Raw genomic sequence first — 19,031 nt, forward strand, 5'->3', positions numbered from 1 at the left:
GAAAAATCAGATGAAAACCCTTGACCTTCTCCCCAGAAGATGTTAATGCACACAAAATCTGCATTCCATCACAAAGCCTGCACAGATATTCTGATCAAGGCACTCACCAGTTCTCTAGCAGTAGTTAGGATCCCTCGTCTCCAGTGGAAGGTCAGTGTCAGCCACTTACACTCTCCTCTTGCTTGACTTCTCTTAGGATTAGTTTCCTCATTCATAAGATGGAGGCAGTTTTGAGGTTGCTTTCTAAATTATAAAAATACTGCATAACAGGGAGGTAATATTTTTTATTATCACAGAATGCTATCAAACTGACTCTGTTTCAAGTCCCATGGTTTGAGTGACTCACTTCTAATTGGTTATCTGATTTTCTCTTTTAGGGACTTCCCACCACTAGCACAAACTGTCTTTGCAAATTAATGAACAATTAAAAAAAAATGTGGTTTTAATTTTAAAAAGAAATACAAACACACAAACGCCAAATCTGCAAAACAGCTATCAAGATGAGACCCATAAAAGCAAATGTAAATAGTCCTTATAAGAGAGACAATTAATATAAAATTCTTGGCTTAAACTCTAAGTGCAAGAGTTATTTAAGTATTTATAGTGGGAAGCAAAGAGGGCAAATCTTTACTGGGCAAATACCAACCAAAGGCAGATAAAAAAAACATACAGTTTTCAGTTGTCAGGTTTTGCCCCTGCTGAGAGATCGATGATTTGGGGTTTTGATTGTGCTCTAGAGATTTTTGCCCTTTTTCAGTTTAGTTTTTTTTCTTTGCTACTGCTACTCCACACATACAGGTCGCTGTCCCTGACCCATTGCCAAGGCATGCCTGAGCCCATAACATTTACCTTGGAAGAATTCTCCTGTCCTTTCACCACTTCTAGTGCACAATCAGAGTACCTTATAGAAGAAGCCCTGTTACCTGTGTCTTTAGCAGATTCAGATTTCTTAGGCCACTGAGGGAGGAAAAATTTGCCGGTGTGTTTTTATATTTATTGTGATGATGAACTCAGCTCTCTTACTTAAATGGATCTTGCCTTCAGTTGACTTTTTCAGAGAGTTGTTTTATCAGCTGACCCAGTGGAATGTAGTAAGATCGATTCTGTGTTTGGTAATGAATAGTAACATACAGTTATAGAATCGATAACTATCCTCTTGAAGTATCCTTGGGGCCTCTGACTAAAATTTGAACGTATCTATCATGTAAAATAGTACTTAGGAAACTTTTTTTAAAAATAAAAGATACCAACTGATTGCTAGTAAGTTATAAGTTTATAGAGCAATTTATTGTACTTCGATAGAACCGAGGTAGTTTTCTAGAGAATTGGGATATCATTCTTCCTTCCTGTCTAATAGACATTATATAAGCCTTTAATGACCCTATCCTTTACTGTAGGTACCATTAGTCTGTCTCACCAAGGTAGAAGGATTCTGGGTCAGATTTCCCAGATCATCTTGGAGACCTTCTAAAGGTTGAAAGTTATATTGTCAAACCTATAGATCTTTAGAATAGTCTCAGCATAATGGCCACACTAGAAAGGTATTCCAATGTCCATAACAGAAAGTTTGACCAAGGAGTTTCACATGAGTAGAATATTTTTATATCTGGTTACATTTATGTATGTTTTTTATGATAAAGAAGGACAATAAAGAGGCGAGAGGTGCTGCTATTTTAAGTAAGACGATGAAAGAAAACACTACTGACTTAAGTCTTACACCCCCACCTCCACCTGCCTTTCCCTCCATACTGCCCTGGTTCTGTTTTTTCCCTTTGCAGACAGACACTCCTGACCCTGTTTCCAACACCACAGGAAATGGCTCTTGAGTGACCTCTGTCATTAAATCCAGTGGACTTCAACCAGTGCTCATTCTGCTTGATGTCTCAGCTGCACGTGGCTCTGTTGTTCCTATGCTTCTTCTTAAAAGACTCCCCCACTGGCTTGTTGAGTCCCATAGTGCCTTGGTTTCCTTCCTGCCTCTCTGGAGACTCTGATTCTTCTTAACTGACACATTCTCATCTCTTGGCCTTTAATGACGGAGTTTTAAAAGTTTCAGTCCTGACTTTTTTTTCCTTTCTGCTTTATACTTTCCTCATAGTTGATGTCATTCGTGCCTGTGGATTCAGTTACTTTCCGTACGCCGTTGATTTCTAACTTTTTGTCTTTAGTCTGGAGCTGTCTTTCAGTTCTGAACTCACGTTAACTCAACACGTCTGTAAAGAAATTCACGATCGTCCTCACAGACTACCCTCCTCCTCCAATGCTAACTTGATACTCGGTTCCAGTCTGCCCAGTTGTGCATGCTAGAGCCCAGGACTCCTCTTTGACACTTCTTTTTTTTTTTTTTTTTCCTTCTTTGACACTTCTGTCCCTCACCAAGTTCAGTTTTTTCTTTTAAATGCCTTTCAAATTTTCCACCCTGCTCTACTTCCATGTGTCTCCCTGTAGTATAAAGTAGCATCATCTGTCACCTGTAGGGCAGCAGCTTTTTAACTAATCTTCCAGCTCCCGGCACCATTTCTCTAAGCTGTTTCTCCATCGGTCTGTAAGACAAGCGAGAAGGGAAGAAAGAAAAGAAAAACCTCTGTTTTTAAATCCTTCTTGTGTTTCCCATTGAGGGTGAAAATGCTTGTCAAGATTTACTAGACCTGGGTGATCCAGAGTTCAAGCTCTGAGAGGGAGGAATCTTTGTTTTGTGCCCTCACATATCCCTAGTGTCTAGGACAGCTCCCTGCACAGAGTAGGTGCTCAGCAAGTATCTGCCGTAGAAGGTGTAGACACCTTCAGTTTCCGGGGAGGTGCCTGGCTGATAGTAGCAACTCAATAAATATGTTGAATGAATGAATACATGAAAGGTGGTTATTTTCTTTCTCTTTCCTTCCTCCTGATTCTCTTACCTGTGTTACGCTTCTCTGCTCCAGGGACCAGTAGGTGAACCTGGGTGGTTGTACAACAATCACAGCCGTTTCTTGCTGCTTCGCACTCCGGTCTCAAGGGGACTTGCTAAGCTATTGAGTGGTATGCTGCCATGAGAGAAGACGGTGTCCTGATGTGATACAGGAAGGGTTTTGGTTTTGTTTGTTTTTTTTTTCCCCTAAGAAATTCAGAAATTCTTTTCTAAACACTTAATTGTGCTATAAGCTGTCTTTATAGAAGAGACTTCGTTAGGAAAAAAATCATAAGGAACTTCTTTTACGAAAGAACATGACTAGGACTTAAAGCTTTACAAAGGACAGCAGTAGATACTGGAATTTTAAGAAAATGATTCATTTCTTTCTAGTGAGAAATACGGTAAATCAGGACATCACAACAATATATTTCACTGTCTCAAGTCTTCAGCTTAATTGGGGTAGGAGAGGAAATATAGCTCCTGGTCTGTATTCCAGAAATGAACCTCTGGATAGCATTGCATCAAAGAATTTTACAAGTAAATAATTAATTGGTTTAGAGCAAGCTGACAAATATAATTAAGCAATTTATAGTTGAAATATTCAGTATTTCTCTAATTAGTGACAAAGGAATACCTGAGGCTGTGGTCAGATGAAATACTTCCCAGATGAGTTTTAGGATAAAAGGAAATCTAGGATTTTTTTCATCATATATTTCTTTATCATCAGTAATCAGAATTTTAAAGGAAAATAGGCTCTCAGATTTCAGTTTATCGAGTTGTGATTTATATGCTGCATATTTTCTTTATCAGACCAGTAGATGCTCCATTTTGCACTATGCCTTATTAATACTGTTTATTTCACTCTTTGAATGTCAAGAAACATATTTGGTGATGGAGACTTAGTGTAGAGAAGATGAGAGACTAATCTCAAAGATATAAACAAGAGCTGTGTTTATTGCAGCTTGTCACTAGAAATATTGTTAAAATGCGTTTTAAGTTTTTATAGCCCATTTTTGCAACATATAGTTTATTCATTGAGCTATTTATAATTTCTTATATTTAGAATTACCTCTTAGAAAGTCAGTTTGAGGTAGAAGAAAATATAAGTGCATATCTTTAACATTATATTTGTAAAAACCTTTATTTTGCTAAAATATCAATAAAACACAATATAACCCAATGTAATAAATCTCTTGGTGGGGGGGGGGACTTAGAACTCTGTTATCTGCCAGGAGATTTTCATACCATGCCACACTGGCTAAGAAGGAAGTCAAGATTAAAAAAGAAAAGTCAGTATTTACTTGGGAATTATTTTTTAGCGAAATATGGATGACTAATTTAAATGGAGATCTATTTTGTGCCAAGAGTTTGATACAATTCCAAATAATTAGTGAAGTCTATATCTTCTTTTTCCCCCCGGTTTTATTGAGATAATATTAACATACATCACTGTGTAAGTGTAAGGTACACAGCATTATGGTTTGATTTACATATGCTATGTAATGATTACCACACTAAGTTTAGTTAAGATCTGTCATCTCGAATAGATACAATAGAAAGAAAAAAAAAATTTTCCTTTACAATGAGAATTCTTAAGATTTACTCTCACAACAACTTTTCTGTATATCGGTCAGCAGTATTATCTGTAGTCATCATGTTGTGCATTCCATCCTGGTACTTACTTGTGTCGTAACTGGAAGTTTGTACCTTTGACCTCCTTCCTTCAGTTTCCCCTGTGCCCACTCTCTGTCTCTGGAAACCACAAAGCTCTTTCTTTATGAAAGAGAGAGAGAGAGAGAAAGAGAGAGAGAAGAGACAGAGAGAGACAGAGAGAGTGAGTGTGTGTGTGTGTGTGTTTTAGATTCCACATATAAGTGAGATCATACAGCATTTCCCTTTCTCTGTCTTGCAAATTTTACTTAGCGTAATGCCCTCAGGGTTCATTCATCCTGTTTTTGCAAATGGCAGGATTTTCTTGTTTTTTTCTAGCTGAGTAATATTCCATTGTGTGTGTGTGTGTGTGTGTGTGTGTGTGTGTGTGTGTGTGTGTGTATAGTGTGAGTGTGTGTGTATGTATCTCTTTTTCGTTCATCCATCTATGGTCACTTATTTGGTTTCCATGTCTTGGGTATTATTGTAAATAATGCTGCTGTGAACATAGCGCTGCAGATATATTTTTGAGTTAGTGTCTTCATTTCCCATGGATACATTCCCAGAAGTGGAATTGCTGGATCATATGGCAGTTCCATTTGTAATTTTTTAAGGATCCTCCATACTGCTGTTTTCTGTAGTGTTTGTACCAGTTTACAGCCCCACCAACACCGTACAAGGGCTCTAGGGCAGCATGCTATCTTTTGTCTTTTGATGATGGCCATTCAAACAGGTATGAGGGGCGCCTGGGTGGCTCAGTCGGTTAAGCGTCCGACTTCAGCCAGGTCACGATCTCGCGGTCCGTGAGTTCGAGCCCTGCGTTAGGCTCTGGGCTGATGGCTCGGAGCCTGGAGCCTGTTTCCGATTCTGTGTCTCCCTCTCTCTCTGCCCCTCCCCCGTTCATGCTCTGTCTCTCTCTGTCCCAAAAATAAATAAAAAACGTTGAAAAAAAAATTTACAAAGAGGTATGAGGTGATATCTCATTGTGATTTTGATTTGCATTTCTCTAATGACTAGTGTTGTTGAGCATCTTTTCATGTACCTGTTGGCCATTCGTGTATCTTCTTTGGAAAAATGTCTATTTTGATCTTTGCCCATTTTTTAATTGAATGATTATGATTGCTGTTTGTTGCTGAGATGTATTGATTCTTTCTATATTTTGGATATTAGTCCCTTATCAGATATATGGTTTGCAAATATTTTTTTCCCATTCCGTAGGTTGCCTTCTCAGTTTCTCAGTTGTTTCTTCTGACAATTTTAGTTTCACCTGGTCACATTTGTTCATTTTGTTATTGTTGTTGCTTATGCTTTAGGTGTCCTTTCTGAAAAATTACTGCCAAGATCCATGTCAAGGGGATTTTTTCCTGTTTGCTTCTAGGAGTTTCATGGTTTCAGGTTGTACATTTAAGTCTTTAGTTCACCTCAAGGTAATTTTTGTGAGTGGTGTAAGCTAGGGGTCTAGTTTCATTCTTTTACATGTGAATATCCAGTCTTCCCAGCACCACTTATTGAAGAGACTGTTTTTTCTCCACTGAGTATTCTCAGCTCCCTTGTCAAATGTTAGTTTGACTATACATGCTTGGGTTTATTTCTGAGCTCTTGATTCAGTTTCATTGATCTGTTTTGATGCCAGTACCATACTGTTTTGATTACTGTAGCTTTATGGTATAGCTTGAAATCAAGAAGTGTTATGCCTAACACTTTGTTCTTCTTCTTAGTATTGCTTTGGCTTTGGCTTTTTGGGGTCTTTTGTGGTTCTGTATAAGTTTTAGAACTGTTTTTTGTTTGTTTGTTTTTGTACATTGTAAAAAAATGCCATTAGAATCCTAATAGGAATTGCCTTGATCTCTGGATGGCTTTTGGTAGTATTGACATTTTAACAATTTAAAATTCTTCCAGCCATGAACACAGGATACTTTTCCATTGATTTGAGTCTTTTTTGATTTTGATTTCTTTCATCAGTGTCTTATAGTTTTCAGATTAGAAGATTCCTTGGTTAAGTTTCACCTCCTTGGTTGAGTTTATTCCTAACTCTTTTATTGGTTTTGATGCATTTGTAAATAGTATCACTTCCTTTATTTCTTTTTCAGGTAAGTTTAATATATAGAAACACCACTGATTTTTGTACATTAATTTTGTTACCTGTAACTGTACTGAATTCTTTGATTAGAACTAACTGTTTTTTTGGGTTGAGTGTTTAGGATTTTCTGTATCTAAAATCATGTCATCTACAAAGAGATAACAGTTTTACTTCTTCCTTTCCAATTATTATACCATTTATTTATTTATTTATTTATTTATTTATTTATTTATTTATTTATTTTTTCTTGCCTGATTGTTTGGCAAGGACTTCTATGATGTTGAATAGGAATGGTGAGAGTGGGCATCTTTGTCTCATTCCTAATCTAGGCTATCTTTTCTTATTCCTAATTTATTTACATAAATGCTGTCTTCTTGGTTATGCAAATTTGTGTCTTTTGCATTGATACTACTTATATGGCATTCCCTTTATTTTCAACTTTTTTTTTTTTTTTATTTTTGGGACAGAGAGAGACAGAGCATGAACGGGGGAGGGGCAGAGAGAGAGGGAGACACAGAATCAGAAACAGGCTCCAGGCTCCGAGCCATCAGCCCAGAGCCTGACGCAGGGCTCGAACTCACGGACCGCGAGATCGTGACCTGGCTGAAGTCGGACGCTTAACCGACTGCGCCACCCAGGCGCCCCTATGGCATTCCCTTTAAATTTGGTAGAAGCCTTAAGACTCTTTTCCTTAATACAGACATAAAGTTAATTTTATATGTTGATTTTAACTGTTTAGAAACTTGCTTTATATTATTCTTTTATTGCTAATTATCACAAAGTTAGCAACTTAAAACAACACAACCTTATAACCTCACAGTTTCTGTGGATCACACACCAGTTAGTGAGTTCTCTGCTCAACATCTTAGAAGAGTGAAATCAAGGTACCAGCTGGGGCTATGATCTCATTTGAGGTTCAGGGTTCTCTTCCTTATTCACTGGTTGTTGGAAGAATTCAGTTCCTTGCAGTTATATGACTAAAGTCATCACTGTCTTTGTGGTTATCAACTGGGGGCCATCCTTGGGTCCTAGAGGTATCCTGCTGTGCCTTGTCACTTGGCCCTTTCCATAGCTTGGCAGTTTGTTCCCTCAGACCAGCAGTAGAGTCTCTCTGGCTTTGAATCTCTGACTTTTTTGAAGGGCTTACCCAGTAGGCTGGCCCATCCACCGGGATAATCTCCTTTTTGATTACCTCAAAAACAGCTGATTTAGAACCTTAATTACATCAGCAAAATCTTTCCTGCCATATAAGATAACATGATATAGGAAAGACAGTTCATCATATTCACAACCCAATCTGCATTCAAGGGAGGGAATTACATACCAGGACTTGGGAATTTTGGGGGGTGAAGTATGTCTTAGATTTCTGCATATTACAGGCTTTGATAAATTCGCTAAAATATTAACAGTGTTTTAGAAATAATTATTATCTCCAAATCTTAGAACTTATAAATCTTATTTACCTTCTTGGTGTGGTTGTTTTTTTTACATTTGTAGACACATTTTTATTTGTACTTATCCAAATTTAGAGGCTATACTGGAAATAAAATCACTTTGAAATGTCTCTTACACTTTTGACCTTTGAGTCCCTAAAGCAATAAAGTCTTCCCAGTAGTACCATCTATCTTTAATCACTCAGATTTATAGTTTACCAGGACACCTACAGTTTCCATTTCAGCATCTGTCATAAAATGTATAGCCCAGGCCAGACAACTATGAAAAGTGCCAGTGATTCCAAATACAGTCAGTTTCCCTCTAAGTCTATTGTATAAGATTGTCATCTCTGCTTTATCATCTTACAGTTATTTGGAAGTTTAAGGTTAAAAATCAGTGATACTATCTGAAAAAAATCCATGCAGAATTAAATATTATATACATATATGTGTGTGTGTGTATATGTATATATATATATACACATAATTACCTACACATAATGCATGTAAACTATGTGTATATCTATATAGATTTATGTTTATATATGATATGTATGTATAGGTGTGTTATACAGAATTATTTATTAAAAAAATTTTTTTTTCAATATATGAAGTTTATTGTCAAATTGGTTTCCATACAACACCCAGTGCTCATCCCAAAAGGTGCCCTCCTCAATACCCATCACCCACCCTCCCCTCCCTCCCAACCCCCATCAACCCTCAGTTTGTTCTCAGTTTTGTTTTTTTTTTTTTTTTTTTTAATTTATTTTTGGGACAGAGAGAGACAGAGCATGAACGGGGGAGGGGCAGAGAGAGAGGGAGACACAGAATCGGAAACAGGCTCCAGGCTCCGAGCCATCAGCCCAGAGCCTGACGCGGGGCTCGAACTCACAGACTGCGAGATCGTGACCTGGCTGAAGTCGGACGCTTAACCGACTGCGCCACCCAGGCGCCCCATGTTCTCAGTTTTTAAGAGTCTCTTATGCTTTGGCTCTCTCCCACTCTAACCTCTTTTTTTTTTTTTTTTCCTTCCCCTCTCCCATGGGTTTCTGTTAAGTTTTTTTAATGTTTTATTTATTTTTGAGACAGAGACAGCATGAGCGGGGGAGGGGCAGAGAGAGAGGGAGACACAGAATCCAAAGCAGGCTCCAGGCTCCGAGCTGTCAGCACAGAGCTGGACGCGGAGCTTGAAACCTTGAACCTTGAGATCATGACCTGAGTTGAAGTTGGACGCTTAATCAGCCTTGCCACCCAGGTGCCCCCAGAATTATTTGTATAGAAGCAATGTTACTGACAAAATGTCACCTGGATTTTCTTTGATACTTAAGTAGTTAGATAGTGAAGTAGAAGAGAACTTAAGGACTTTAGTAAACTGAAAATTGTGTATCCTAATGACCATTATATAATTCTGTGAGCATAACTAAAAGGTGATATGTAACTTTTGAATTGCATTTACTTGGGAGAATGAGAAGAAAATTTTCAAAGAACGCCTTGCTCTTTACATTTTAAGGTAATATCGATCTAAAGCTGCCTTTTAAGAATCCTGTAACATCACAAGCAGTCATATTGGTAGCTATAGACAATTAAGTAGAGATTTCTACCAAGAGACTTTTACTGTCTCATTGTTCCGCTGTTTCCCTTGTCCATTAAGAATATCGAGATATCTTTTCAACTATCTTACCATTGCTTGGTGAAACAGAACCAGAAAGAATTTATTCAAGAGGTGAATGTTTCCATTTATCTTTGTGACCTTGTGTCTTCCAAAAGATTAATTTTCTGCTTTTTTGTCTCACTCTTTCTATCTATAGTAGACAAAACATCTTAAGTATTTCCAGGTATCTTCTCTATTAGTTTTAGTAACATGGTAGCTTCTCTTAACGATTTTCCATGTGTCAGCAATGTAGGGATCATTCCTTGTTGTAATTCTGATGCATTCATATGTTCTTTTTTAATTTTTTTATTGTCCTAAATTTCTTTGATATCAATGTGCTAATGTTCAGAAGGCAGCTTCTTTGGGAGAAGAATATTATGACTTTATAGAGTTTATTTTTATTTTATTTTTTTTGTTTGCTAAATAATTTAAGGTTTTTCTTTTCCCAAGGCTCAGAAGAAATCTTTACCTGTTTCACATTTTCTACCCTAAGATTAAATGTATTTCAGCTTCCTTAATAACCCATACAGTTTTGATCTGGAGGAATGAATAGATTATGTTGATATTCTACTAAATTATAATCTAGCAACAACTAAATACTCTTAGCAGATTTTCCAACACTACACGAAAGGAAAAAGACAAGTGGAGCTTGCATGGGAAATATTTTATCAAAGTAGGTAAACTGAGATGCCGGTGATAAGTGTTTTCAGTGGTTTCGTGGCTGCCAGGCCCATTCCACTCCACACTTTCTACAGTGACTTCAGATTGTTGAGTTTTATTCAGAATGCCAAGAGTGAAAATATTCACATGTTACAAACTAGTATTACATACCACATTCTAACTGAGACGTAACTATTCCACACATTTATATAATTCCCAAAAGTGTGGGTAGCGAGTATTTGTGCGGGTTAGTCTGTTGAGACCTCCTTATACCTTCAGAAGATAGATGTTCTGCAGAAACATTAATATATAATACAAATCACACTTAGAGGCATCAGTTACGCTTTCAGAAGCACCCTGTCTTTTCTAACACCTAGTCTCTGTGCATTGAATTTCTTTGAAACAACCACCAAAACATGTAGTCTTATAAAAATGCATTATAATTACAGAGATATGTTTGGGAACATAACATCCCTTCTGATGGTAAATGTTTGACCTATTTCAAGTTTATCTAACTACCTGTCATCTCCTGTGAAGATCATTTATAGTATTAACTGGACCTATGGGGCTCTCTGAGGTATTACTGTTATTATTATTATTTGCTTCGTTTTTATTAATTGGAGACTTATAGGATAGGACATACCAGTAACGTATTATTTTTAAGTGTGAAAATGTGCCAAGGAGGCCTTTATTCGTTTAAGTTTTATTTGTACCTGAGATTGTGGAACCCTAGATTATATTTTTTTTAGAGGTGGTGGGGACTATATAGCTCATCTCCACACTCTCTGGGAACTGAGGCCTAGCAGTGTTAAATGGTTTGCTCAAGATAATACAGCCAGTCGCCGTCAAGGCTCAGAATCAGGTCTATATAAAAGGTGGTAACATAATGGATTACGTTAGTGGTACATTAAACATCTGACAACACTACTAAGGAGGAGGTACGTCTGTCCTTATATTTAACATAAATTATTTACTTCCTCTTGTTCTATACTTGGAAGAGACGGAGCTGGTGCTAGTCAAACCTAGTTCTCTTACTCATTCTTTCTCGTTATTTAATTATCATTTCTCCTGGTGTTCTGCAAGAATGCCTTGCATGCCAGGATCACATTTGCTGCTTTTGGTTTTTAACTACAGCATACATTTGTAAAGGATGCTGGGTGTAAGGTTCCCAGGACCAGCTACGTGATTGTGGGTCCCTTATAACAAAATTAAGAATTTCAAGATGGCAGCAACAGAGCATTAAACTAAGTGCACTGCCCTGCATGACTGCACAGGTCGCCCATGTCTGAAGTCAGCCCGGTGGTTCTAGATATATTGTCTGAAACTTTCTTCTTTAATGAATAACATACCAAACTGTGGACTTAAATATGATATGCCATGGATATTGATTTTTTTTTAAAAAAACAAGAACATAATTTTCTGGGTTTTTTTTCTTTATGCTTGAATTTATTGTTGTTCTTATCATTGAAGCTTTTCCCAAGATTTCTAGAGGAGGAATGCTAGGATTGCAAAATTTAGAAATAAGTAAAGTATATGTTCCATTTGGAGTGATAGTGTCTAGAGTACAAGAACCAAGTGATCCCATTGAGTCCAAAAAAATGGTCCTTAAATATTCAATGTCCACTATATAATTGGATTTGGTTTGGGGCATTTAATTTGTAGGAGGATTTTGGATAATTAAAAAAAAAAAAAAAGGTGTGACTGTTTTGTCAACATCTTTGAATAGAAGCAGCTTGTCTTAGCTGTCCTCTTTTATATATATATATATAATTTAAGTGGCAGTGTGAGTATATTTTACCGGGAATGCTGAATTTCACCTAAGAGAAATGCTGGTAATCTTTTTACACATAAGTGAGAATATAATCTGATGTTTTATATGTACATTGGCTATTTTGGTACACGTTTCCTTAATTTGAATGATGTTCAGTGTTTACTTGAATGATGTTGATGGAGATAGTAGACAGATTTTTAAAATCACAAGTATTTGAAGCATTGCATAGTGAAAAGACTAGCTTACTTAAAAAAAAAAAAGACTAAATAAAAATTAATTCCAAGTGATCAGGTATACCTGAGTGCCAGTTTCTGCCTCTTCATAAATTTTTAGATATGTTATTTTCAGATTAAAAAATGTTGCAATTCCATTTCATAATATAAATGTAGTAGAGTGCCATATTGTATAGTCTGCCTTTTCACATAAATGTTTATTGGTAAGTAACCTTGCATTATTGGTTGCATTATTTCTTGCTTTATTAAAAACTTACCATGTGGCAAATTGACGTGCATTTTTAATTTCTATATGTTGGCATTAGATTTTTTTTTCTAATCTAGAGCTAAATATTTATATAGGGCTGTCTTTTTTAAAGAAAAGGAGGATTTTTGAACAGTAATGCTATTTGACTAAATAATTAACTTTTAAAAGATACGTATATATTAGAGTAAGTTTCAAGAGGAGATTGTTCTCTTGTTTTTTTTTTTTAATACTTTGGCATTATGTAAGTTTCTGCTCTGTAGGGCTAATATACATTTTACCAGTAGTAAAAAAATTCAAATTTTCATTGCATTTTTTCTGTTCACCTTTTTTATAAGAGATAGCCAACAGTGCCACCATCAGAACAGACAGGCTTTTCTTATCATAAGTATTGGTTTTCTCAAAAAAAAAAAAAAGAAAGAAAGAAAACACCAAAAACCCGTACACTTAAGGAATGGTGGAAAACTGCATATGGTTAAACAGGCACATAAAACATATTGTGAAATCCCAATGACATAATGAAACTGCCTTTGATTTATTTTATGATCAAGTCAAATTCATAAAATTATTCTTCAGAAACCTGTTTCTACTTTGGATACTTATGTTTTGCCAGACCATTCGGTCTAGGCAGCATTATATTGATGTCAATTTATTGTTTTCATCTTTAATTTGTTGTTCAAAGAGACAGTCTCAATATAAAAACATGAAAATGATCAGACCGTCTTGGTCTGATAACATCTTACCTGGTATACATTTTGAGGGCAGTTTTTTCATTCTGATTTTCCTATATATTTGATTCATTTTTTAAATAATGAGACTTTAAAAGTAAGCTGCCAAGTTAATAGTTATGATGATTTCAGAATCTATCTTAAAGCATAAATTTTTTCTTGCATGGTCTGATACTTACATGATGCAGTATATTTATTTTTGACTGAAAAGAAACCTGGTCCCCATCTTCCTGTTGACATCAAACAGTCTTCTGATATGCTAATCCAGCATCAGGGAGAGCACATAGACAAGCTTTATTTGGACTCATTCCAAATCTGAAAGAAAATTATATGTATTGAACTGATTTTGCAGCATTGCCCCCTTAGAATGAAAAGTGATGTTGACACAGTCTGCAATTAAAAATACTTAATATTGAGACATGATATGGGAGGTTTTCAACATTTTAGTAATACCCCGATTTGCTTTTCAATTACCTGGTCATCTAATTGTTATTGGCTTTTTGCTACTGATGTTAATAGCCATTGAAATTACTAAGTTCATTTCCTTAGCATGTGTTATAATAAACATTAACCTAAAGTTATTAGCTTTTCCTTAAAGATTTATCCTTTGACATATTGAGTGCATGTGAGACAGTAGATAATAATCTTTTGCTAAGTATGAAGTAGGGATATGAGCAGATCTCCCTGTATTGTTTTTCCTTCCAGCCTGCCCTCAACTGGTCACAAGGGTAAAAATTGACAAAGATACTTGTTTTAGAATTAATCTGAATGATATATTCAATAACAAATCAGTTGAACTTCCAAAAATGTTTTCAGATAAAATGCACTACAGTACACATTTAAATACTGATATCTGTTAATACCTATATTAAAATTATCAGAAAATTCCATGAAGACTTGTTTAAATGTAGTATTCATGTTGGTCATTTATAAATATTGTTAAGTAGGAAGCCAGTTGCATTTTTGTTTTAGAAATATAATTTTTATGTAATGAATCTTGGTGAATCTTAGGAAATGAAGAACTTTGTTTTTAAATGAGTATGTTATTAGTACATTCTTCTAGCAAGTGTAATATAAAAAATGGGCATAAATATCTACCTCTGATTTTGCAGTTATTTTGGCTATTGCCCTCTTATGCATGATGGCCCATTCTTTCCCAACTAGTCTGTTGGTGCTCCATTTTTGCCCTGACCTTCCTGTGATGTTTTTCTTCCATGAAGTTTAGTTTCATTCATTCAAAGTGCAGGTTTGACTTGTAATGCGCAATAGTCATGAAATATTCATGAAAACTTTTTATATAAATCTCTTTTATTTAATTTTTAATAAATTAACTGATATTTCAAATCACCAAGGTGGTTCAATATTTAAAAGGAATTCTATAGTCAAACTTAATGTCAGGAGAAGAATTGTCTTTTAATGAACATAATTACCTTCAGGTTTCTAGACTGTTTTGTTCTGGGTTTTCTTAAAATGAAATTTGACATCGTCCTCTTAGGCTAGGAAATTATTTTATATAGATGTTAATTTTTTGAAATATTGGACATCATAAAGATGTAGCATTATATGGCCTGTGCTAACTTTAGATATAATAGTGAGAAATTTAAGCTAATATGTCAGGTAAAATTCTCGGAATCATCTCACTGTGGGAAGTCATATGCTTTTTAGTTGGTAATAGGTAGATAAAAGTAGGTGTTTTTCTGACAAGGCATTTGGTGTGTCAGGATCTGGTCTTAAGATATTTTAATTCCTCTAATTCTTATTTTTAATTTTTTAAAAAGCATTTTAAGAAACAAAAGAGGCTAATTCCTGAAAGGACTGTTTGGAAGTACTTTGTTCAACTCTGCAGTGCATTGGAACATATGCATTCTCGACGCGTCATGCATAGAGGTAGGGTAAAATCACGAATAGCTTCTAATGTTGTTTAAACGATGCAGGTTATTAGGCAATTTAAGAATAAATGCCTTCCAATCATGGGCATAGCATCATGCTTTCTTGGCTAATTTTTTTTTCCAAATTATTATTTACTAGAATGAAAAACGTCTAAAGCCCTATCTTGGTTTTAAATAAGAATGAGAATTAGTTATTTTTCTGCCTGCCTCTTCTGAGCATCTTACTGATGATGTTGGTAAATTAAAAAAAAAAAAAAAAAAAAAAAGATGTAGGAAAGCAGAATATGCATAAGGAAGATTCCCTTTTCAGATGAATAATGTATATTATGGCCAACTTCATTTTTTAATTTTCAGCATTAGCTCTTAATGTATTCTTGATTGTCAGTCTAATAGTTGGACAGAACATGTAAAGATTACAACACTTAGGGATTGTATCTCTGATTTGGGGTATGAGAAATTTCAGTGTAGTTTATTTAAGCAATTATGACTTCTAAGGTCATCTAGTTATGTTCAGATTAGAGTTATAATTTTATATTTTATGTAAATGTATCAACAAAGTAATGTTTAGTAAGATATTTAACATTGATATAAAATGGAAATAAATTTATTTTGTGCTTTGAATTTCACAAAAGTTGATTTGAAAATGGAAAACAAAATGCATTTTATTATTTTTTAATTTAATTTTTCTTTAACATTTATTTATTTTTGAGAGAAACAGAGACAGAGTGCAAGCTGGGGAGGGGCAGAGAGGGAGAGACACAGCATCTGAAGCAGGCTCCAGGCTTAGAGCTGTCAGCAGAGAGCCTGACGCGGAACTTGAACTCACGGACCATGAGATCATGACCCGAGCCAAAGTCGGCCGCTTAACCGACTGAGCCAACCAGGCGTCCCAACAAAATGCATTTTAAATGAAAATTACTAGCAATCTTCATGGTGCTGCATTGATGATTATTTCTCTATCAGAGAACTCAGAAATAATAGGATATATCAGAAATATTAGGATATATCAAAATTATTGAAAATAAAGTAATTGGATCAAAATTCAAACTGACTTTCATTTTTAAGGTAGATTTTAAATTCTATGAAAAGTGTTTTAATCTCTTGAAAATACCTAAGCTCATATCATCTTTCACCTGATTCCTTCATCTCTTCACAGATATAAAACCAGCTAATGTGTTCATTACAGCCACGGGAGTGGTCAAACTTGGAGATCTTGGGCTTGGTCGGTTTTTCAGCTCTAAAACCACAGCTGCACATTCTTTAGGTAAGAGACACAGTATAATTTCATTCAGTTATCGTGTGTGTGTGTGTGTGTGTGTGTGTGTGTGTGTGTGTGTGTGGTTAAAAACAACATAAGGGACATACTATTTATATGCCAGCTCTTATGTCCTAAATAAAAGTATTTTTAAAATCATCGGATCCTCAATAGATCCCTACAGCTCTCTATCAGTATAATGTGCTCATTCACATGACAGTTGGGTACTTCTATTGATTTGACTCCAGGTAGACACTTGGTAAAAGAAAATGCTAATAAACAAACCTGGTTTAACAATTGCCATAGAGCATTTGTTTTATTCTCCATTTAACAATATTGAAATAATATGATTTAACCATATCTTGGAAGAGGACTTCACCTGACTATAAAAATACCATCATTTGTAAATGTTTAGTTATTAAAGTAACACACATAGTTGTGATTACTGCAGAGAGGAAACCTAAACATGGTCTATTACTAACAAGGAAAATATTCCCCTAAATAATGTAGTAAAAGATATCTGCTGTTTATTCATTCTAGAGTTAATAATATGGCAGTGTCCTTTATATCTAAAATAGAATGAATGTAGCTATTACAACATTGTAGTAGCAATGGAAAGACAGTTGTCTACTTTAGAAACAATAGAAATTACTAGGAAGAAATCATTTCTAAGAAATAATTCTTAAACCAAATAACCTAAAAAGAGTGACAGAGCTTCTCTTAAAACTCTTCAAATTACATTTTGTCCTTGTTAATATAAGACTTAGATAACATAGTAACAACCAGACTAAAATAAGAATTAAGATAAAAATAAGATGACTTTAATTTAATTGTGCCCCATCTTTGGTGTCATAATTTCAACGAAAACCATTAAATTTTTGTATAAAATTGTGTGTAAATATGAAATAAAAACTTTAAAATGGCCTGATGAAGAATAAGTGAGTTACACTAAGCACAGTATTGAAACAAGCATCTGAATTAGTTGACTAGAACTTTTAAAGTTTTTCTGGCTTTGTTAGCAAGATTCTGTGTGAACTTGAACTTGTTATTTAAATTTTTATGTCTAGACCAGTACCTGGCACATAAGTAGGCACCCAGTCACTATTTGCTGAATGACAAAATGTTGGATTCTAAGCTATAAAGAGTGGTAGAAAGATAATACTTTATCCTTTTCCCAGAGTTTTAGTTTTGTCAAGTACTTTAAGAAAATAAAGTTTCAACTGATATTAATACTGTTTTGTTCCCTTTCACTTTACTTTTATTTTTATAGAGGATTACAGGTTTTCCTGATAAGAAAATTTGATATGAAATTCTATAAGAAATGCATAAATCTGAGTAGGACTTTGATAAAGTTTTATTTGGAAGTTACAACTCTTACAATGCAAATAATAGATTTCTGTGAAGAAAACATCATTCCATGTCAATGTCCTTTCTCACTAGTAAAAATAACAAACATGTTTTCACTTTGTTACTCACCTGAGTAACAAATGTCTTAAGAGCATTCTGTCATTTGTTTACTTAGAAATGCTACGTGCACACACACACACACACACACACACACACACACACCTGTACGTACCCATGCTCGTGCACGTGCATTTCTTTTTCAAATGCTGCTTTGCAGACTGTCACTCTGAGCATGCTGTAGTCACCTGACCCTTCGGAGCCAGTATATGAAACTCCAATCTTATCAGTTTTGGAGATGGTCTTCTTTAGCTTGCCTGCCACTGCCTCATACAAAAGTTCTAAACAGGGCTTACAAAATGCATCTTCAAGCGTAGGCGATGTGCTAGTCCAGATTATGTGATATGGAGAGTAAATTCATTAAGAAAGTATTACCAGGTTTTATCTAAATCGGTTTACTTAAGGTCGTGTAGTTTTATGTAAAAATGTAGGTATATATGTGTGTATGCGTAAAATACATGGGGATGCACATAATTACATAACATTCTAAGACACAGCCTGTAGTACAGCCAGTGAGGAAGTAACAATGAGATCATTTCTTTGATGAATGAATTAGAAGAAAAAGAATTTCTTTCACAAGCATTTTTTTCTCATATTGAGAAAAAAATACTTTTTTAAAAAATAGTTTTTTAATGTTTATTTTTGTAAGAGAGAGAGAGAAAGAGAATGAGCAGGGGAGGGGCAGAGAGAGAGAGAGGGACAGAGGATCTCAAACAAGCTCTGTGCTGACAGCAGTGAGCCCGATGTGGGGCTCAAACCCACGAACTGCTAGATCATGACCTGAGCCCAAGTCACTTTACCAACTGAGCCACCCAGGCTCCCCTCTCCCATTTTCTGTGGCAGATAAAGTTATATAGGTAGTCACATTTTGAATCAATATTCAGTACTCTTTTTTTTTTTTAATCAAAAGTATGTCAACATAGAATATTGGATAATATACATAGATAATTTCTTGGATCAGGCTTAAAAATTACAAGTACAAAATACCATGTTGCTGGATGTTCAAACCATATTCAAATCCTCAAAATTGAAAACAATTCTCAGAAACTTTCACTTTTTCTTCTACTCCCTCACTGCTCCCAC

General features: G+C 35.2%; 1 protein-coding gene across 2 annotated transcripts in view; it reads left to right on the plus strand.

Moving 5' to 3' along the window:
- The window catches only part of NEK7 (NIMA related kinase 7), a 160,343-nt gene that overhangs the window by 104,207 nt on the left and 37,105 nt on the right, over positions 1–19,031 (plus strand). For both annotated transcript variants that reach the window (XM_058701298.1, XM_058701299.1), the window contains 2 exons: positions 15,119–15,227; positions 16,386–16,493. In XM_058701298.1, coding sequence (XP_058557281.1) covers positions 15,119–15,227; positions 16,386–16,493 — 217 coding nt within the window. The remainder of the gene's footprint in view (positions 1–15,118; positions 15,228–16,385; positions 16,494–19,031) is intronic.

The sequence above is a fragment of the Neofelis nebulosa genome, chromosome 15 (genome assembly GCF_028018385.1).
Source record: "Neofelis nebulosa isolate mNeoNeb1 chromosome 15, mNeoNeb1.pri, whole genome shotgun sequence".
NCBI lineage: Eukaryota > Metazoa > Chordata > Mammalia > Carnivora > Felidae > Neofelis > Neofelis nebulosa.